At 44.7% G+C, this 23,518-nt stretch overlaps 1 protein-coding gene across 1 annotated transcript in view; it reads left to right on the forward strand.

Annotated features, from left to right (window-relative positions):
* The window catches only part of TMEM135 (transmembrane protein 135), a 396,209-nt gene that overhangs the window by 58,065 nt on the left and 314,626 nt on the right, over nucleotides 1-23,518 (forward strand). The window contains exon 3 of the mRNA XM_048841768.2: nucleotides 581-673. Coding sequence (XP_048697725.2) covers nucleotides 581-673 — 93 coding nt within the window. The remainder of the gene's footprint in view (nucleotides 1-580; nucleotides 674-23,518) is intronic.

Raw genomic sequence — 23,518 nt, forward strand, 5'->3', positions numbered from 1 at the left:
CTGGATTCTATTTTCAGCTCTTACATTGACTTATTGAGTGACCTTAGAGAAGTCACTTAACTTCTCGGCATCAGTTTCCCTATCTGTCTTCAGGACGTGCTGTGAAGTGTATTTATCTGAACCGCCTTGCGGTTCATTTGATAGCCCCACATTCATTCCATACACCTCTAAATCTTTCTGAAGAGGCTATCCTGACTGCAGAAGAGACCGTAGCAGTCTCAATTTTTGTGTAGTTCTACATAATTCTTTAACCTTTCATAAATATCACTTGGGGGCTAAGGTACTATTTGCTTTAAAATAGAAGCCCTTTGAAATGGGTGTAGTACTGATGTACCTGAGTGGTATTATGGGACTTAATGTTTATGAAGTGTCTGGAAATCTTCATTGAAAGGAACTGTAAGTGTAAAAGTATTCCTATTGGTGTCTGTGCAATATGAACTAATTCAAAGGGTGCAATGTATCTCTATCGGTGGAAAATGGACATGAATACAGTCTTATGTTGAGCATAACACATGCATCATACGCTAACTTTCTTGTTGCTTTGGCATGTGATATAATAGATATAAAATTACATTTTCAGGAGGATACTTGGAAAATTCTACTTTTGGACTCCGGGCTTCGGAGCTGCTTTACCGGCTTCCTACGTGGCCATTCTCATTGAAAGGAAAAGCAGGTACATTTCATTTTATACGTTTTTACTGTTATACCAGTTCCTGTGCTTTCACTAATATGAGGAAGTTCAAATGGCTGCTCTTTGTAAAAGTCATTTGGACCCAAGCTAAAAAAAAAAAGTAGTTCAACTGAAATAGTATATATTTATTAATCCCATACAGTGGATTAAGAAGCAACAGGAAAGAAGGAAAGTGTAGACTTTGCAAAAATATGTAGTGTAATTTTTTTGGTTTAGTTCATGGACTGGTAGTGAAACTGGACACAGCTATTGCTTATAGACACAGTAAGTGAATCAAGATAGCGATTTATGTTTTTGTTTCTTTATTAATAATGCTGACATTTAGACAGTTACAAACTAAAAAGGGTATGTCTTCCTGTCAATAGACTAGTTTGAATCTTGAGGTCAGTAAACCCCCAAGTAAAGTTCTACTTTAAGATTAATGGACGTCTTGTATGCTTTTACTAATAATTCTATAGTTAGTATTCATGCTTTTATTGCTAATGATATTATTATTATTATTTCAAAGGCACTAATCCCTGTAGTGTCTGGATGTTAGTTATGTAAAATTTAAAGGTGACAGTAAATCACTCAGCTGAGGAACAACTACTCTTAACTTTTTGTGCTGAGAGGATTCAGAACGAGCGGATACACTTCGTTGAATCCACAGCTGGTTCTGTCTCTCTATCTTAGTGAAAAGCTTGCAGAAAGGGATGTCTTGCTACGTGTTTCAAAAGTGGTAAGGCTCTATCAGTCTCACTGTGGCGGCAGCAAATTCCACAGCCCAGGGCCACCCTGTGAGTACACCCTGCCTCAGTAAGTTTTTTAAATCTGAGTTTGTCTCTTTTGGCTGCATAGTGAAAGGTGGTCATTCAGACTTCGCACTATCTAGGGCTTTAAGGGTAAAGACTAGGACCTTGAAATGTCCCTCATATTGATAGACAGCTGACACCAAGTATTGGCCTAACTAACTTTGGATGGTTTGCTCCACTAAGCAGGCAGACCACTGCATAAACAAGTGGTAGTTTCTGGATGGCCTTCAGGATCGTGCCCTGGTAAAGCATGCTGCACCTCTTTCAGCACTGGATATCCAAAGCATAGATTACCATACATTCAGAAGACGGGGATGGGAGGAGGAAGAGCACTTTCAGCTATCGTGCATGTATGGAACATCTGTATGCAATAAGTCCAAAAGGTTGCAAAATGCATATCCACTATTTCATCCTCTGGCTATCTGACCCTCATCTCACCCCCATTCTCTCTTCCTCATCATCCACTCTCTGTGTTTCCTAGCATGTATGGAGGTGTTTGGGTGTGAAGGATCTCCCTCACCATATTGTCGCTCCCCATTAACTAGCACCTATTGCTCCTGGGGAGGTGAAGTCCTTTCCTCTGGCTGCCCCCATGCCCTACTCAGCTGAATCTGCTCCCTGGTACCCGAGGAGTAGCTAGAGCAGGGTAGTGAGGGGCAGCCAGATGGGTGGTCTTCATTTGATGAAGATACCTGTATGGATGCTTGGGGGGGTGTGGTGCAGTTGGAGAGGGGAATGAGAAGTGACAGTTGCAACACTTCTAGTGGCTTTGGCAGAAGTACACAAATAAAGGAAAAAGCTTAGCAGGAAGCACATGCTGAGAGTTGAAGAGAAGTGGTGCAGGCTTGGAAATGTATTTTTTGTGTGTTTCCTTTGCTGTAGGGCTGCCCACTACCTTGCTAAACCTCTTATGATTATTCTGTTGAAAAATTGGGTCAAGCTCTGTTTGATCAGTGTCCCAAGTATTTAGCAGTTCTTACGTTATTTCCATAATATTCATTCTAATTTAGTGTAGTCAAGATATATTTCTTTATCTGAAAGTAGTTCTTGAATGTAATCAAAAGGTTTTCGAAAGGAGAGTACATTTTTAAGAGTGGCATTTAATGTGGAGGGGAAACAATATTAAATGGTAACATTACTGTCTAATTGTATTTTACTTTTGTTTCATAAGTGAGTTACTTTTGTGGTAAGTCTTGGAATCTGACTGCCTGATGTTTCCCCTTCTGGAGTTACTTCCCAGAGGGTGGGTTCACTTTGGCAAGGTTTTACTTAAGCTAGCTGCTTAGATTCCAGCACTCCTGCTGGCTTCAGTGTTTCATTCCATGATATAAGCAAGTAGATTTTCTGCAGTTGTGCCAGGGACAAATGCCAGCTTAATTTTTACTACATGCCTGGCACAGTGTTTCATTTTTATTTTTTATTTTTCGGTGTAAGGTCAAACTCAGAAAAGTACTTAAAACATTAAGTGTCAAAATCAGGATGGTAGTATATTTGTGAATTGTTTCTAGCTCTCCAAATATATATGAACCAAGGACAGAAACTGATCACACTCCCAAATAATTTAGGATTTAGTGCAAAAGTGGAAGAAGTTGGAAAAACTTGCAAATTAAAAATAAATAAATTAGTAAAATGAGGCAAATGGCACAGTAAGACTCGATGGCAAATTAGGATTTTCTCACACTTCGTACTAATGCACTAAAGCATTAATGTTTATCATCAGTTTCTTTCTTCTTGTAGTATTAATTAAAAAAAATTCAAAGTTGATAAACAGTATCAGAAAGGTAGTCAGAGTTCATAGTCTTTGAAAACATAGTTGATATTTTAATGCCAAATATTTTGTTAGAAGCTCATACTTCTGACAAATGTAATTAAAGTAATGCACTGAAATAAGTCTTTCCAATTGTAGGTGTATTCATTTGTACACTCTTTTTAGCACAGAAAAAAGCCATATATTTTACATTTAACTTTTATAAATGTCTGGAAAATCAAACTTTTGGTGACACTTTTTGGCAGCTACAACTATCTCTTTATTAGGTTTAGAAAAGAAAGTCTATTGACGAAAATAGGGAAACAAAGAAGCTGCTTGCTTTGTGTTTAGTTTACAAACATGTTGCTGGCCCTTTAAATTTTAGTTAGCAGCTGGCAAGAGCACAAAACTTAATCACTTAATCTCTTCCCAAGTGGATACCCTATTTTAGGTTCCTCATAGGCATTTGCTTGCACAGCATCCTTGTCAGGCTCTGAATTCAGGAACAAAATGCTTGTAAATCAGGCTGCCGATGTTGAGTGGTGGTGTTTTTGTATGCTAGGCCAGACTCTTGTACCCTATATAAACCTTAGAAAAAGGCAGGAAAAGAAAGTAGTTTTATATGGACCAGCAAGATACTTTATACTCACTTAAATGAAACACATTTTTTTAAACTATCACAAGCTTGCTTTGACTGTAGGTTTGTAGGGTAATGAGAAATTGGCATGGTAGTAGACATGGTAAACAGCTATGTAGCAATTAAAGCAATCAGATAGAGCTTTTGAGTTAGTTAATAATTGCAAACAAACTCCAATTGATGTACAATATTTTACTGTTTCTCTTTTTCTGTAGATCAAGATCCATATAATGATGTATCTGTATCTTAATTAATATTCTTGTAATATATTAGTACAGTTATCTCACCTGTGAAAACTGTCATATCAGAACCTGGAGAGATAAGATCGGTGAGGTAATGTCTTTTATTGGGCCAACTTCTGTTTGTGAGAGAGACAAGCTTTCAAGCCACGCAAAGCTCTTCTGACCTGAGGAAGAGTACTACAGAAGGGATGTGGACAAATTGGAGAGAGTCCAGCAGAGGGCAACGAAAATGATTAGGGGGCTGGGGCACATGACTTAGGAGGAGAGGCTGAGGGAACTGGGGTTATTTAGTTTGCAGAAGAGAAGAGTGAGTGAGGGGGATTTGATAGCAGCCTTCAACTACCTGAAGGGGGGTTCCAAAGAGGATGGAGCTCTGCTGTTCTCAGTGGTGGCATATGACCGAACAAGGAGCACTGGTCTCAAGTTGCAGTGGGGGAGGTCTAGGCTGGATATTAAGAAACACTATTTCACTAGGTGAAGCGGTGGAATGGGTTACGTAGGGAGGTGGTGGAATCTCCATCCTTAGAGGTTTTTAAGGCCCAGCTTGACAAAGCCTTGGCTGGGATGATTTAGTTCAAGGGTCTCAAACACGCAGCCCATAGGCCACATGCGGGCCAAGCTCCCCGCAGCCGCCGCCCTCCCCCCCCGCACCGCGTCCCCAGCCTACCTCCAGGCCAGGGGTGGGCAAACTACGGCCCCGGGCCGGTTCTGGCCCCTCAGGGCTTTGGATCCAGCCTGTGGATTTGCAAACCCCATGGTGCTGAGGCCCCCGCGCCGGGAAGTGGCGGGCACCGCTTCCCTGCGGCTGGGAACGGGGAAGCACGGCCAATGGGAGCTTCGGGGGTGGTACCCATAGGCAAGAATAGCTCACGGAGTTCTCTGCTCCCTCTTCCCCCGGGGCTGCATGGACAGGGTGCCCACCGCTTCCCGGAGCGGCACAGGGCCAGGCCGGGTCAGGCAGGGAACCTACCCTGAGCCCGGTGCTCGCCCCTGGCACCCTGGAGCCGCGCAAGGTAAGCGGCACTGGGCCGGAACCCGAACCCCTCCTGCACCCCAACTCTCTGCTCTGACCCCCCTGCTACACCCCGCACCCCTGCTGCACCCCGCACTCCCTCCTGCACCCCAACCCCCTGCCCTGAGCCCCCTGCTGTGGGGATGGAGTGGGGGGCAGGGGCAACAGGGGGAAGTGGGTGATGCAGCCCTTGGGCCAGCATACGAGTCCTCATGTGGTCCTCCTGGTGATTCGAGTTTGAGACCCCTGATTTAGTTGGTGTTGGTCCTGCTCTGAGTAGGGGATTGGACTAGATGACCTCCTGAGGTCTCTTCCAACCCTAATATTCTGTGATTCTATAATTAGTGGACCTATTTCTATATCTATTCTATGTATTTGTTGCTTTAACTTTTTATGAGTAATTGGCAGGGACCCTGGAAAATTGCAGGTGTGTTTTTTGTGTTACATATTCTGACAGGTAAAAGGAAAATATTCTTGTAAGTAAGGAAAGTATTTGTCACTTAATTGTATGGATTTGTCACAGAAAATGAACTAAATGAGGGTGTTCTGACTTTGCTTACTTAGGTAAGGTTTTAATGATTTTTATTTTGATGAATATTACAAGTCTTGCAAAACTCATGAAAATGTATTAGCCCTGTACAAAATCTTCTTTCATGTCTGTTCTTATTTGAGTGCTTGCTCCTGTTGATTCCATGTTAGGTGTGTGTGCGCCCACGTTTATGGCAGCTGGAGATTTTTCCCTTAGTGGTATGTGTAGGGTCAGCTCTGGAACTCCATGTTCGTGCGCCGGTACATGAGGCGCCGTCAGTCCTGCGCCCTCTCAGTTCCTCCTTACCACCCATGAGGTCGCTGGAATGCCTTTCTCTCTAGTGATTCACAAGCGCTCCCAGTGGTTTTCCTTTTCATAGCTTTTGTATATAGTTGTATATGCTCAGGTCCCTGGGATTCAAATCGTGTGCTGTTTGCTACAAACCCATGCTAGTGGTGACCCCACACAAGTTGTCTGAAGTGTCTGGGGGAAACACACATTAAAGAGAGATGCAAAATTTGTAAGGGCTTCAAACTACGCACTCAAAAAGACACATTCATCTGAAAGCCTTACTGATGGAGGCGGCACTCAGATCAGCCTCGGTACCCTCTCGCTCCAACTTGGCACTGAGTACCTCGACCTCGTGCAGAGTGCCCCACTGGCACTGGGTTCACCTCAGCAATGCTCACCAATACCAGTGCCATGGAAGTGCCACAGGAAGCAGTGTACTGAAGGTTGGTGCTCCTCTGCCTTGAAGAAGGACGTGAAAGGGCGGAAGGCAAAACACTGATGTCAGGTCATCTGCCTCTGTTAGGGCTACAAGGTCCAGCCTCTCCAGCTAGGGATCCGACCCCAATATAGAACCACCCCTGACTCCAGGTAGTGGAAGGGGTCCCCTACACCTCATAGTGCCCTCGATGCCAGAGGTGTTTCAAGCGGCTAGGGGCCTGTTGGTCCTACTGGTGCTGCCCACACCACAGGACCTCCGTCCAACAGTGGAGCCAGTGAAGGCTCCCCCTGCCAAAGGGAAGCCCTCCATGGGCCTGCCTCAATGGTTGCTTGTTCGATACCATTCTCCGGAGTCCCGGCACCGGTCCACGACTCCATGACCCCAGTCCCCAGCACCATGTCCACGGTTCCCCACCATAAAATGGAGAAATCTCCTGTGGCCATAGAAGATAGAAATATGGAAGTAGTAGTCTTCGACCCCGGTTCCACGTTCCCGGTCTCCGGCTCCACGACGTGGATCACCAACCTCACAGCGTCAGTCTGTCTCCCTGGCACCAGCTGTCCTCCTCCTGGCACTGGTCACCGACACTGTGGTGCCACTCATCGACTCCTCGTCGCTGATCTCTGACACCTCGATCTCCATCTCCATGGCACTCCCCACCCTCTCAACACCTGTCTCCAGCTTGACACCGATCTCAGGACCCCCATCATCGGTTACCTTCCCCTCAACACCACTTGGCACCACGTCATAGCCGGCAGCAAGAGGCACGGACAGCTCCCCCATGGTCTCCTAGAGAGGAGTCCACCTCGGAGTCAGAAGGGGATTTTGAATCCCAGTCTCGGAGGCACTAGTCGGACTGCGGTACCATCTCTGTGACGGGCATCTGGCCGCAAGGTCAATGGCCGCTACATTGGCCATACTGGAATCCATGGGGGCTCCCTACGATGCCAGGATTGTACTCCCAGTGGTAATCTACAGCTGCTTCTGGAAAGTGGACCATGGCGCTGCTTTCTCTGATGCAGAAACTAGACTCGAGCTGTGTTGCTGATACCGAGATACAGGCATCCTCTTGGGGGCAGCTTCTCTGGTGGAAGAGGGAGCTCCAGCTCCACATTCAGCGTTGCTGTCATCCTCATCATCCCCGGAAAAGGCGGTCACCGGTCCCTCCCACCCACTCCCACCAGATGACTTTTGAGACCATCAGGACCTTCTGAAAAGGATGGCCTCCAACTTGCGACGAGAGGCAGAGGATCTCACTCAGCCTCAGATAGCTTCTTTGATATTTTGGTGGCCGAGGCACCCTCTAAAGTAGTGCTTCCAATATATGAAGGAGTGCTGGAAGTGGTTTAGGCCCTTTGGCAGACCCCATCCTCTCTGTCCCCAACCGCAAAAAGAGCAGAAAAGAAATATTATGTCCTGGCCAAGGGCTATGAGTACTTGTATTCAACCGCACCACCCCGGGTCTCTTGTGGTTTTTGTCATAATGAGCGGGACAGGCAGGGCCAGGTGAGCGCTCTGCCTAAAAACAAGGATGCAAGGAAGCTGGACTTGTTTGGAAGAAAAATTTATTCCTCGGCCAGTCTCCAACTCAGAATCTCCAACCAACAGGCATTGCTGGGGAAATATAATATATGCGACTTCATGGCTAAATTTAGGAATTGCCTGCCACAGGAGCTCAGACAAGAGTTTGCATCCATCTTGGAGGAGGACAAGACAGTTGCCAGAGCCTCTCTCCAAACTGCATTGGATGTGGCTGATTCAGTGGCCAGGTTTATGGCCTCCACTGTGTACAGGCGACGGGGCTCGTGGCTGCAATTGTTGGGGCTATCTCAGGAGGTGCAGCCATCCATTCAGGACCTCCCATTGAAAGGCACTGCTCTATTTTCAGAGCAGATGGATACTGGGCTGCATGGCCTGAAAGATTCCTGCACCACGCTTTGCTCCTTGGCCCTGTACATGCCGCAGGCCTCCAGGAAACACTTTCAGCCACCCCCATCACCTACATTCTCGGGTCCACAGCGGCAGAGCTCCTACAAGGAAAAAGACAGAGGCTTTAAATGCTGCTGACCCACCTTGTCCCCCTCAGCTGCCCAGTCGGGCCCCGTGTGCTACCCAGGTGTCCCTTGGCAGGCAATTTGAGGGTGTGCCTGGGGACAGAGTTCCAGTCTTGCCCCAGGACCCATCCTCCCGTTTATTTCTGAACCGTCTATCTCCCTTCCTCGCTGCATGGGCAAGGGTCACCTCAGACCATTGGGTGCTCAACACCATAGCAGTTGACTACACTCAGCAGTTTTCCTCCATCCCTCCCTCTCATGTCCCTTCCCCATCCCTCTTCAGGGACCCTTATCATGAGCATCTCCTTGTCCAGGAAGTGGAATCCCTCCTATGTCTGGGGGCCATGGAGGAGGTTCCTCAAGATATGAGGGGGAAAGGGTTTTATTCCCGTTACTTCCTAATCCTGAAGGTCAAAGGGGGCCTCAGACCCATTCTAGACCTGCATCTCAAGATATCTCAAGAAGCTGAAGTTCTGCATGGTCTCCCTGGCCTCTATCATTTCCTCTCTGGATCCAGGAGACTGGTACGCTGCCCTTGACTTAAAGGATGCCTACTTCCATATTTCTATCTTCCATAGCCACAGGAGATTCCTCCATTTTGTGGTGGGGCAGCGCCACTACCAATTCACGGCACTATCCTTCGGCCTATCATCTGCTCTGAGGGTCTTCATGAAGGCATAGCAGTGTTGGCTGCTTACCTGAAGTGTTGAGGCATTAAAATCTATCCAGGCCTCCATAACTGTCTTGTCAGAGACGGGTCACGAGCCCAAGTTCAGCATGGCTTTACTTTGATGAAAGCCACCTGTCAGGAACGAGGCCTGCTTATCAACAAACAAAAATCAACTCTGATCCCCGTTGAAAGGATAGAGTTTATAGGAGCAGTACTCGACTCCCCCCGGGCCAGAGCCTACTTGCCAGAGTCCCAATTCTGAGCTATGTTGGACCTCATTATGTATGTCTGAGCCCACCTGCTCACGACTGCTCGACATGCCATTCATCTCAAGGTATCACACCTCCCGGGCACCTGAAGTGCGCTGGCGGATCTCCTCAGCAAGTCCTTTTCTTCTTGCCATGAGTGGTCACTCCACTCAGAAGTTGTCAACATGATCTTCTGAAAGTGGGGGACTCCCCAGATGGCCCTATTCGTGTCTGGACAGAACAGGAAGTGTCAGCAGTTTTTCTCGTTTTGCAGGCTTGCTAGAGGCTCCCTGTCCAATGCTTTCCAGCTCCCTTGGATGGGAGCAGTGCTGTATGCCTTCCCGCTGATATCCCTGCTTCACAAGGTCCTACTGAAGGTCAAGAAGGACAAAGCAAAGGTCATCCCGGTAGCTTTGGCATGGCCGCACCAGCACTAGGTCAGCACACTTTTGGACCTTTTGGTAGAGCTCCCTCTCCAACCGGACTTGCTCTCGCAGAACCAGGGCCATCTGCTCCATCTGAACCTAGCATCACTGCATCTGATGGCATGGCTTTTGCATGGCCGAACGCGGAGGAGCAAGCCTGCTCGGAGCAAGTTCAACAGATCTTGTCGGTCTGCCAGTGTCCTCTCATAGAATCTCCTTGTGGATAATCACCTGCATCAAGTTCTGCTATGAACAAGCACAGGTGTTGTCACTGGCCATTGTGACTTCCCATTCCACCAGAGTACAAGCTTCGTCAGTGGCCTTCCTCATGTAGGTACCGATCCAAGATATCTGCAGAGCCGCCACCTGGTCTTCAGTTCATACTATTACATCCCACTATGCCATCACCCAGCAGACCTGGGATGACGCCAGCTTCGGTAGAGCAGTGTTGCAAGCAGCACGACCGTGAACTCTGCGCCCACTTCCAGGAATACTGCTTGTGCGTCACCTAACATGGAATTGACATGAGCAAGCACTTGAAGAAAAATCAGTTACCTACCTTTTATAACTTGTTCTTCAAGATGTGTGGCTCATGTCCATTCCATGACCCACCCTTTCCCCCCACTGTTGGAGTTGATGACAAGAAGGAACTAAGAGGGTGCAAGGCCGATGGCACCTCATAGACATGCGCACGAGTGTGGTGCTCAAGGGGCTGCCAGAGCTGGCCCAATGGATACCTCTAAGGGAAAAATCTCCAGCTGCCGTGCATGTGGGTGCGCACATGCCTAAGATGGAATCTACCTGAGCAACACATCTTGAAGAACAGCAGTTAAAAAAAGTAGGTAACCATTTTTTATTATTTGATAATTGAGGGAAGGGGATATTTCGCTTACCCATATTAGATGAATAACTCACCCAAGTTGAGATGATGTAGTTTTTAACAAGGGTGTTATAAAACAAGATTTCTTCTGTATTATGTCAAACAAATGTGCACATTATATTGTTAATGATTTTATGAATTCATATATTTAATATTACCACTAACCCTTTAAATACAGAAGCAGGAATCTCCAGCATGCACATGGTGTTGGTATGTGCACACTACTGTTAATTGTTTTTAATAAAAGCTATGCCCATCTGTAAAGATACAAGAACTAAAATTTTGCCCAACTGCTTTAACTTGTCCAAGTAATTCAAGGCCGTAGTCTCCTTTGAGTCCCATTAACATCAATGAGAGGTGTGCACATACCTGAGGGGAGACTGTGGTAGATATAGTCTCATCATGTTAACACTCTTTCCATTCTACTAGTATCGCAAGAGGATGTTAAACAGCAGCTTCTAAAGTTATACATTTTAAAATCACCAGGCCTGGATAACTTACATCCAAGAGTTTTAAAAGAGCTGGCTGAGGAGCTCACTAGACTGTTAATGCTAATTTTCACTGAGTCTTGGAGCATTGGGGAAGGTCCAGGAGACTGAAGAAAGCTACTATTCTGCCAATATTAAAAAGGATAAACAGAATGACATGGATAGGTCTGCCAGTCTGACATGGATGCTGGGCAAGATAATGGAGTGGCTGATATGGAACTTGGTTAATGAAGAATTAAAATACAATAATGTAGTTAATGCAAATTAACATGGGTTTATGGAAAATGGTCCTGTGAAACTATCTTTTTTTTTTATAAGATTACAAGTTAGGTTGATAATGGTAATAGTGTTGATATAATATATTTAGACTTCTGAAAGGCATGTGACTTGATACTCCATGCCATTTTGATTAAAAACTAGAATGGTATGAAATTAATGTGGCACACATTAAACTGATCAAAAGCTGGCTACTTGATAGGTCTCGAAATGTGATTGTAAATGGGGAATCATGAAGTTGGGGTAGTTCTGTCTAGTGGGGTCCCGCAGGATTCTGTTTTTGCTGTATGCATTTGTGACATGGACGAAAAGAAAAACTGTCATACAAAAATTGGGGGAGTGGTAAATAATTAAGAGGACAGGTCACTGATTCAGAGCGATCTGGATTGCTTGTTAAACTGGGTGCAAGCAAACAGTATGAGTTTTGATATGACCACATGTAAATGTATACATCTAAGAACAAAGAATGTAGGCCATATTTACAGGATGGTGGGCTCTATCCTGAGAATCAGTGACTCTGAAATAGGTTTGGAGTGGTGTTGGATAATCAGCTGAACATGAGTTCCAATTATGACACTGCCCTAGTGATTATATTATCTCTGTGTCTGGCAATTGTGCAACTGCTGATGGAATAAGTGTGTCCAGTTCTGGTGTCCACAATTGAAGAAGGATATTGAAAAATTGGAGAGGGTTCAGAGAAGAGTCACGAGAATGATTAAAGGAATAGAAAATTTGCCTTATAGTGATTGAGCTTCTTAAGATGGTCTATTTAGCTTATTAAAGAGAAGGGTAAAGGAGCTGGTCAGGTGGATGGCCTGCCTGCTTGGCTTCCATTGAAAATTTTACGGAATAGTCTCATTCCCACAGAACATTTCTTATAAGCGTTGTCTGACAGGGAAAACTATTCTGTCAGAATTTTTTTTACCACCTCTGTTCTTAAGCAAACCAGGGTTGGGCTGGGTTAGTGTTGACAATACAAGTTACTTTATTGATATCGTGGTAGAGGATGACTTTTTTTAAAAAAAAAAGAAAAGGTAATACGTCAGAATTGAGGCGGGTTACATTATGATTTACAATTTGACTTGTAAGAGGATTTGAAGTTTCTTTGCTTGTTTAAGACTCATGATCAAGAGGAAGAATGGCCTTTAGGTTAAAGCTCTGGACAGGGACTCGGGATACTGGTTCAGTTCTTGGCTTTATCACAGGCTTCCTGTGTGATTCTGGCCATGACACTTAAGTTAAACTTTGAAAAGTCCCCATGTCCCAATGAGTTCATCTGTTTTCAAAAACTTTACTCTGGAGCTAAAACTAGTCTCCTTAATTTCTTTATACCTCAATTCCGATCAGTTTCAGCCTTAGTGATACTTAAACCCGTTCTGCCTCTTTGACCATACCACTCTTGATGTGCCTCTCTGACTTCTTCTGTTTTAGTACTTCAATTGCAAGCTTTTCAACTTCATTTGCAAAGTCCTACATTATCATGCTCCCTGAAGCCCCATTATGTGTTTGCCTTAATTTGGTCCTGGCCATTATCTACATTTGTCTTTCTGTTTTGTTTAACAGTGTGCTTTACAATCTTTTATTCAGTACTCACCCTCTCGGGAGCCTACTGCTTCATCTTTTAAATTTAGCTTTTTATTTTTATTTACTCATGCCTCTCTTACAAATTAATACACATTTCCAAAATATAATTGAGTACAGGAATGTACATGTACTTCTAATTTTTCCCTTGCTGCAATATCCCTGCTCTGTATTTGCCAAAGGGAACTTAAATTAAAACACATCTGAATACCAAATGAAGCAAAACAATAAAAATAAACAAAACATCCTATATCATGATTTTGGGTATTGGTATTGCACCCTGTGAAACAAATATAAAATTGAAGTTCTCTACCCTTCTGATATTTGGAACTCTAAAGTTCTTCACTCTGAGGTTTGCTTTTCTCATATATTGAATTCAAATTAGTGCATGTTCTGCATAGCCAGACATAAGGGGAGGGGAAAGTCAGATTTTCAAGGCTGAATAGGAGTTTTTGTCTGGGAGTTTTAAAAAAAATTTGTTAAAAAATATAGTTGCATTCAATCCTTCGGCATTTTCTGTTTCTAAAACTTACTGAGGAGAGCTTTTCATATATCTGATTCAAATATGTTAAGTGACCTTTGTAACTTTCTGCCAGTAACTGTAGATTGTTGGGAAATACTGTGTTAAATAAGTATTGGTATTGAAGTAGAACCTTGGAGCTAGGATCTATACAAACAAAACCCCAAAAGTTTGTGTCTGCCCAGAAGAGTTTACTTGTTCTAACTTTTTTTTTATTCTACAGAGATACTCTATAAATAATTTAGAAATGAATAAGGAAGCTACCACACACACACTATTTGAAGGGAAAGAATTCTGATTTCTTTCTTACTTGAACAATTTTAAATAAATTAATGGAGAATATAGTAAGTTTAACTCTCTTGAATTCTCTGCATTTGTGATAACACTGCACTTCAATATTCTACTACATTCCCACCCAAATTTATTCACTTCTATAATTTTCTGGGCCAGTGATGTGAAGGTTGCACGTGCTTTGGCCATGTAATGCCCTGAAATAAAAATTTGGTCAGATTGCCTTCATGTATTTCCAGTGTTCTTAGAAGTAAAATTAACAAAGTCATCTCCATTAATTTCACTGGGAAAAAATGTTTCCATATGGGAAACATAGAATAGGCAAAGGGGGAGTGATATGACATGTGATTATGCAAGCTATATAATTAGAATGAAGGAAGGAATGAGTAAGCAGAGAAGCAATGTTGCTTTATGAAGATCAGCTAAGAAGTGTCAACACTCAGCTTCTTTGACTTTTTGTCTACACTACGAAATCAGGTCGAATTTATAGAAGTCGATTTTTTAGAAATCGGTTTTATATATTCGAGTGTGTGTCCCCCCACAGAAAATGCTCTAAGTGCATTAAGTGCATTAACTTGGCGGAGTGCTTCCACAGTACCGAGGCAAGCGTCGACTTCCGGAGTGGTGCACTGTGGGTAGCTATCCCACAGTTCCTGCAGTCTCTGCTGCCCATTGGAATTCTGGGTTGAGATCCCAATGCCTGATGGGGCTAAAACATTGTCGCGGGTGGTTCTGGGTACATATCGTCAGGTCCCCCTTCCCTCCCTCCTTCCCTCCGTGAAAGCAAGGGCAGACAATCATTTCGCGCCTTTTTTCCTGAGTTACCTGTGCAGACGCCATACCATGGCAAGCATGGAGCCCGCTCAGGTAACAGTCACCGTATGTCTCCTGGGTGCTGGCAGACACGGTACTGCATTACTACAGAGTAGCAGCAACCCATTGCCTTCTGGCAGCAGACTGTGCAATATGACTGGTAGCCATCATCGTCATGTCCGAGGTGCTCCTGGCCGCGTCGGCCGGGAGCGCCTGGACAGACATGGGCTCAGGGACTAAGTTTGGAGTGACTTGACCAGGTCATTCTCTTTAGTTCTGAAGTCAGTGCTATTGAACCATCTTATGGTGAGCAGGCAGGCAATACGGATTGCTAGCAGTCGTACTGTACCATCTTCTGCCGGGCAGGCAAGAGATGGGGATGGATAGCAGTCATATTGCACCATCTTCTGCTGGGCAGGCAAGAGATGAGGATGGCTAGCAGTCGTATTGCACCGTCTTCTGCCGAGCAGCCATGAGATGTGGATGGCTTGCAGTCCTTCTGCACCGTCTGCTGCCAGCCAAAGACGTAAAAGATAGATGGAGTGGATCAAAACAAGAAATAGACCAGTTTTGTTTTGTACTCATTTGCCTCCTCCCCTGTCTAGGGGACTCATTCCTCTAGGTCACACTGCAGTCACTCACAGAGAAGGTGCAGCGAGGTAAATCTAGCCATGTATCAATCAGAGGCCAGACTAACCTCATTGCTCCAATAAGAACAATAACTTAGGTGCACCGTTTCTTATTGGAACCCTCCGTGAAGTCCTGCCTGAAATACTCCTTGATGTAAAGCCACCCCCTTTGTTGATTTTAGCTCCCTGAAGCCAACCCTGTAAGCCATGTTGTCAGTCGCCCCTCCCTCCGTCAGAGCAACGGCAGACAATAGTTCCACGCCTTTTTTCTGTGTGGACGCCATACAAAGGCAAGCATGGAGGCCGTTCAGCTCACTTTGGCAATTAGGAGCACGTTAAACACCACACGCATTATCCAGCAGTATATGCAGCACTAGAACCTGGCAGAGCGATACCGGGCGAGGAGGCGACGTCAGCGCGGTCACGTGAGTGATCAGGACACGGACACAGATTTCTCTGAAAGCATGGGCCCTGCCAATGCATGCATCATGGTGCTAATGGGGCAGGTTCATGCTGTGGAATGCCAATTCTGGGCTCGGGAAACAAACACAGACTGGTGGGACCGCATAGTGTTGCAGGTCTGGGACGATTCCCAGTGGCTGCGAAACTTTCGCATGCGTAGGGGCACTTTCATGGAACTTTGTGACTTGCTTTCCCCTGCCCTGAAGCGCATGAATACCAAGATGAGAGCAGCCCTCACAGTTGAGAAGCGAGTGGCGATAGCCCTGTAGAAGCTTGCAAACAGCTACCGGTCAGTTGGGAATCAATTTGGATTGGGCAAATCTACTGTGGGGGCTGCTGTGATGCAAGTAGCCCACGCAATCAAAGATCTGCTGATATCAAGGGTAGTGACCCTGGGAAATGTGCAGGTCATAGTGGATGGCTTTGCTGCAATGGGATTCCCTAACTGTGGTGGGGCCATAGACGGAACCCATCTCTCTATCTTTGCACCGAAGCACCAAGCTGGCGAGTACATAAACCACAAGGGGTACTTTTCAATAGTGCTGCAAGCTCTGGTGGATCACAAGGGACGTTTCACCAACATCAATGTGGGATGGCCGGGAAAGGTACATGACGCTCGCATCTTCAGGGACTCTGGTCTGTTTCAAAAGCTGCAGGAAGGGACTTTATTCTTAGACCAGAAAATAACTGTTGGGGATGTTGAAATGCCTATATGTATCCTTGGGGACCCAGCCTACCCCTTAATGCCATGGCTCATGAAGCCGTACACAGGCAGCCTGGACAGTAGTCAGGAGCTGTTCAACTACAGGCTGAGCAAGTGCAGAATGGTGGTAGAATGTGCATTTGGACGTTTAAAGGCGCGCTGGCGCAGTTTACTGACTCGCTTAGACCTCAGCGAAACCAATATTCCCACTGTTATTACTGCTTGCTGTGCGCTCCACAATATCTGTGAGAGTAAGGGGGAAACGTTTATGGCAGGGTGGGAGGTTGAGGCAAATCGCCTGGCTGCTGGTTATGCGCAGCCAGACACCAGGGCGGTTAGAAGAGCACAGGAGGGCACGGTACGCATCAGAGAAACTTTGAAAACCAGTTTCCTGACTGGCCAGGCTACGGTGTTGAAGTTCTGTTTGTTTCTCCTTGATGAAACCCCCCGCCCCTTGGTTCACTCTACTTCCCTGCAAGCTAACCACCCTCCCCTCCTCCCTTTAATGATTGCTTACAGAGGCAATAAATTCATTGTTGCTTCACATTCATGCATTCTTTATTCATTCATCACACAAATAGGGGGATGACTACCAAGGTAGCCCAGGAGGGGTGGTGGAGGAGGGAAGGAAAATGCCACACAGCACTTTAAAAGTTTACAACTTTAAAGTTTATTGAATGCCAGCCTTCTTTTTTTTGGGCAATCCTCTGTGGCGGAGTGGCTGGTTGGCCGGTGGCCCCCCCACTGCGTTCTTGGGCGTCTGGGTGTGGAGGCTATGGAACTTGGGGAGGAGGGCAGTTGGTTACACAGGCTCCAGCTGCCTTTGCTGCAACTCAACCATACACTGGAGCATACTGGTTTGGTCCTCCAGCAGCCTCAGCATTGAATCCTGCCTCCTCTCATCACGCTGCCGCCACATTTGAGCTTCAGCCCTCTCTTCAGCCCGCCACCTCTTCTCCCGGACGTTTTGTGCTTTCCTGCACTCTGACATTATTTGCTTCCATGCATTCGTCTGTGCTCTGTCAGTGCGGGAGGACAGCATGAGCTCAGAGAACATTTCATCACGAGTGCGTTTTTTTTTCTTTCTAATGTTCACTAGCCTCTGGGAAGGAGAAGATCCTGTGATCATTGAAACACATGCAGCTGGTGGAGAAAAAAAAAGGGACAGCGGTATTTAAAAAGACACATTTTATAAAACAGTGGCTACGCTCTTTCAGGGTAAACCTTGCTGTTAACATTACATACATAGCACATGTGCTTTCTTTACAAGGTCGCATTTTGCCTCCCCCTACCGCGTGGCTACCCCCTCAACCCTCTGCCCTTTCCGTGGCTAACAGCGGGGAACATTTCTGTTCAGCCACAGGTAAACAGCCCAGCAGGAACGGGCTCCTCTGAGTGTCCCCGGAAGAAAAGCACCCTATTTCAATCAGGTGACCATGAATGATATCTCACTCTCCTGAGGATAACACAGAGAGATAAAGAACGGATGTTGTTTGAACGCCAGCAAACATACACTGCAATGCTTTGTTGTACAATGATTCCCGAGTATGTGTTACTGGTCTGGAGTGGTAAAGTGTCCTACCATGGAGGACGCAATAAGGCTGCCCTCCCCAGAAACCTTTTGCAAAGGCTTTGGGAGTACATCCAGGAGAGCCGCGAATGCCAGGGCAAAGTAATCCTTTCACATTCTTGCTTTTAAACCACGTTTAGTATTTTAAAAGGTACACTCATCGGAGGTCCCTTCTCCGCCTGCCGGGTCCAGGAAGCAGCCTTGGGTGGGTTTGGGGGGTACTGGCTCCAGGTCCAGGGTGAGAAACAGTTCCTGGCTGTCGGGAAAACCGGTTTCTCCGCTTGCTTGCTGTGAGCTATCTACAACCTCCTCCTCATCATCATCTTCTTCGTCCCCAAAACCTGCTTCCGTATTGCCTCCATCTCCATTGAAGGAGTCAAACAACACGGCTGGGGTGGTGGTGGCTGAACCCCCTAAAATGGCATGCAGCTCATCATAGAAGCGGCATGTTTGGGGCTCTGACCTGGAGCGGCCGTTCGCCTCTCTGGTTTTCTGGTAGGCTTGCCTCAGCTCCTTCAGTTTCACGCGGCACTGCTTCGGGTCCCTGTTATGGCCTCTGTCCTTTATGCCCTGGGAGATTTTGACAAAGGTTTTGGCATTTCGAAAACTGGAACGGAGTTCTGATAGCACGGATTCCTCTCCCCATACAGCGATCAGATCCCGTACCTCCCGTTCAGTCCATGCTGGAGCTCTTTTGCGATTCTGGGACTCCATCATGGTCACCTCTGCTGATGAGCTCTGCATGGTCACCTGCAGCTTGCCACGCTGGCCAAACAGGAAATGAGATTCAAAAGTTTGCGGTTCTTTTCCTGTCTACCTGGCCAGTGCATCTGAGTTGAGAGTGCTGTCCAGAGCGGTCACAATAGAGCACTCTGGGATAGCTCCCTGAGGCCAATACCGTCGTATTGTGTCCACAGTACCCCAAATTCGATCCGGCAAGGCCGATTTAAGCGCTAATCCACTTGTCAGGGGTGGAGTAAGGAAATCGATTTTAAGAGCCCTTTCAGTCGAAATAAAGGGCTTCATCGTGTGGACAGGTGCAGGTTTACATCGATTTAACGCTGCTAAATTCGACCTAAAGTCCTAGTGTAGACCAGGGCTTACTTCAGGTTTAATATAGTTGCTTTAGATTGGTTTTCTTATCGCTTCTATTCTGGTTTGTAGAATGACAGGTCACTATGGAAAAGTTTATAGTAAATAATGTAGCAGATAGTATTGATGCAAACAAACACATTGGTTAATGCATCTAATAAGTGACAGCAGAGAATCATGATTAGTCTTCAAAATGCCTTATGGACTGCAGCTGTCATTGAGGTTATACTGGGATTATGAGGGAGCCCCTGGTCAAAGGAAAGGGATGTGATTTGGAGGTCATAAAGAGACATTGTGATACTGGCAAGATGTAAACCAAATACTGCATTTGTAAAAGTAGCTGACAGTCAAAATGTGCTCTGAATGAAAAACTATAGAAGCCATTTTGTGTTTTATACATTGTTTGTTAGTTCATGTAACTTTTGATCAGAGGCACTTTTTATAAAGGTCTTGAGAATTTTTAGGTTAATGCTCAAATACCAGAGAAAGGAGTCTTTTGACATATTAACATATGTCTAAAATATTTGAACCTTTATGTTGTTTTAGAGGGAGGTGTACTGTCTGTGACTAAATCTAATTGGCTCATATTTTCTGTATTTGATTTTTGGTAGCTTCTGTATTTTTGTTTTATTCTTCTCCCACGTGCAGTGTCTGTTCATTAGATAAGATCCTCTTACTTGATGATAAGGGTATGGAAATTCATGAATGGTGTGTCTTAGCCTCTGTTACTCTTATCTTTTTCAAAGTATATACCTTCTTTCAGTAATCTTTATACTAAGCCACTAACTTTAATGAAAGGCTTGTGCTTCTGTTTATGTATTGATCAGTGTAAGTAGTACAGCCTGTTTGATCTATAAACTACTGTATTGCTAGCTGATCACTATGGCTGTGTGACACACTTTATTCTGTTGATCTAAGGTTCAGTTAGCAATAGAAAAAAATTGCCTTGGGAATAGTTGCAAAACTAAGTCAGATTTGTTTAATTACATTTATTTTATTTAACATGGGATCATGAGGGTTTAATATTTGGTATGTAGTTTAAGTTGTTAATTTAAATTGGCCTGCACTTGAGCATTATACTTAAATAATAAAAAATGCATATTTTTTTAAGTAAGCATCTTAAAAGTAAAATTTTAATCTCATTCTTAGCATGTAAAGACATTATTTCTACATTTTCAGTTAGTACTAGAGGCAAATTTGATATTTTAATGGTAGGAATGGTTTATGAAGAATTACTTTAACTTTCTCAGATAGCTTGCAAAGTGTACATGTTAATCATGTTACTTTATCTTTGGCAGAATCTGTCCTAATGAAATGCTTGTTTATTTTTTCTGTTCTAATTGAGTGATATGAATTCCTTGCAGACAGTCTGTCATCCAAATCTAACACTTTATTTCTATTTTAATTCTACATAAGTGTCACAAGGGCCATCGCACTCACTTGACCTCTGGTCTGTGGCATCTAGGTGTTCCATCACGTCAACCATGTTGTCAGAGGCTCAGCCTTCTGGCTGAGCCCCTGGACAGTCTGCATTTTCTGCAAAAACAAAATACAAATGATTTGTCCCACAGGTGTGGTAAGGCTCTGTTTTTCAGAGGGCTTCTGGTTGGCTGTGGTCCCAGTAGACTCTCAGGCTAATGCAAAAGGGTAGCGCTGCTAAGGGCTGGTCTACACTGGGAACTTGAATCGGCATAGCTATGTCTCAGGGGTGTGAGAAATCCAACTATGCCACCTGCACCACCAGCAGTGCTGCTGTAGTGGTTTAAGTATAGACATACCATAAAAGTGGATCAGTATTGGGCCCTCCCTTCTTGCTGGGGAGTGGCCATCAGGCATTGGTATTCTGAGAAGCTCTTGCCTTCAGCCAGCTCCGTTTTTCAGGAGCTGAGAATGGAGGTCTGCTGTCCAGTCTGGTCTGCCACCCACTGTGCTGTGTTCTCCCCTTTTAAGCTCCTCTTCCAAGTCTGTCATCCCTCACAGGTGTGGTGGGGAGAACTGACTGAGCCCAGAATAGTTTATTGCTCAGTGTGGGGTTTGGGTACCCCATCTCACCAAGACATCAGAACATGATCTGATTGTGTAATCTAGGAGGATGCAGACTTGCACTATACTATTTTAATGTATATCTACATATAGTTTATAACCTTTAGCATTATCATTTCATGCCTCTGGTTGTTATTAGCTGTTGTATTTGTAAATTTACATGTATCCGGTTCAATAAGAAGGCATTTTCAATGAAGGGTTTACAGAATATTTTACATGAAATTCGAAGTGGAATCTCAACAGGAAAAGAAGCAGCTACTTTTTTAAAAAAACAACAACAATGATTTAGGTTTTTCAATTTTCAAGACGTACAACATGCATCTTTATACCATATACTGTTGCATGTATAATCAGCCATGTTAACTTCCAAAGTCTGAAAATAACTTGAAACAAAGTTATTTGTTGTGAATTTTGTTTGGTTTTTAAAATAATGGTCCTACTGGGAGTCCTATTGCAAATCTGAGGAAGCCCACAAGAAGGAGCTTCCAATGAAGTAGAATTTAGGAACCTGGGTAGAATAAACCCTTGCTCCATTGGTGACCAATGCTAACCACTGTCCTCACATGCCAACTTGTAGAGAGTAGCCCCTATTCTTCAGATTTCCTGTGATCTGTAGAAAGGGAGTACTACTCCTGTGACTTTCCATAGGTCCCTGAGATCAGAATTCCTCTTCTGCAGAGATTAGTGTGTAGGAGTATGCCTCACATCCTGTAAACTTCTTAATGTCTGAAGGACTGGGACTGTTTGTAACTTTTACTTGAAGTAAGGGGAAATGTGGCTGGCAGGAGGCTTGAGGGTCAACAGATCTTAGAGGAAGGAAAGAGCTTCCTTACTGCACTATATGCTTTGCCCTAGCCTCCCCAGAGCCTCTTTCTTCTGCTGCTCCCTATGATTACATTGAGCCTTGAGATGCACCTTGAAACAATAAGGCTTTTGAGGTTATACCTTGGGAAAGGGTGAGACACTAGGGCCAAACCTAGGTGCCTACACTTAGACCCCATATTTTGGCTTGTAAGTAAGTGTCTGTTTTCAGAGGCATTGAACATTCAGGTTTTTAGAATTTCCAGTCTCTGACATCAGAGCGCTGCAAAATTTAGATCCAACAGTTCAGTCCCCAAAGCCTTGCACGTGGTGGTGGAGCAGGTGCAGTTACTGCCATTATAGTTAAGGTTGCATAATGTTTCCATTCTAATCCCCTTTTTTTCACTCACAGTGTTTGGAAACTAACTCTGTAGACTAAAATATATAAGTAAAAGTGATTTAGCCATTTGAACATGAGGGTAGTAGAGAAAAACTATACTTTTCACTTTGTAAAAATATTGCTACATTTTAAAAAATGGTTCTACAGTTGAAATTACTGCAGATAAAGTGTGAAATTGATATTCAAACTGAGAAGTTGCCACTGAATGCTCTAGTGAAACTTGATTGGGATATAATGTTTTGTAACATGCATGCTGATTGTGAAGTGCCAGCAAAAGAAGGCTGAACTGTACTATGCAGGCATGTATATGTTGACCAAGTACTAAAAACTGTACTGAAGTTATAAAAGAATTAAGGAGGGAAACAACACCCAGAAAACACATGTCTAGATAAACTAATTTAGTGCAATCAACTGTATATCTCATACAATACTATCACAAACACCAAGATGTCAGACTCATGTTGAGTAGTGCAAAGTGGTACATGAACCCTTTATCATCCACAGTCTTATCTCCTGACTTGGTCTGTGTCACTTAAACCTGACACCACAGCCCTCAAGTTGGCTTACATTATCCCCCCCCAGGTTATTCTATACATCTCATACCTTCACTCAGAATGGACAAACCTGGAGGATGGAATAGCTGTTATATGCTTATGCATCCTCAAATAGGGGAGACAAAACCTAGAATCAGTGTTTTGTATGCCTGCATGAAATCTGAGTCCAGAGGGGGAAAAAAGAACCCACATGAATATCTTGGTAATCTACAGATCTAAACACTAAAGGTTGCTGAAACCACTGTTTTCCCATAAATTGGATTGTGGGAATATTCTAGATGGGTTATGGACCCCGTGTGGAAGGGAGGCTGCAGGGTAGTGGGTTGGGGGGATGGTTGAAGAGTGAACCCGCCTCACACACACCCCACAGTGGTGGCTCTTATCTCAGAGCTGGGTCCAGCTCTCCAGTCCGGGTAGCGCGACTTCATGCATGTGGTTACAGCAGCACTCAGGTTTGGCCCAGCTGCTCCTTTGTCATGATGGAAGGCTGGATGGGCCAAATTGCAGTTTGTGGCATTGTGAGCCGGCACATGGGATTTCAGCAGCACATGATGGAGGAGTGACTGGGCCAAACCTGAGTGGCACTGCAACCCCCTATGCCAGGTCTCGATTTCCAGAGTGGGGAGCCAGGCCTAGCCC

Source organism: Caretta caretta, chromosome 1, assembly GCF_965140235.1.
Source record: "Caretta caretta isolate rCarCar2 chromosome 1, rCarCar1.hap1, whole genome shotgun sequence".
NCBI lineage: Eukaryota > Metazoa > Chordata > Testudines > Cheloniidae > Caretta > Caretta caretta.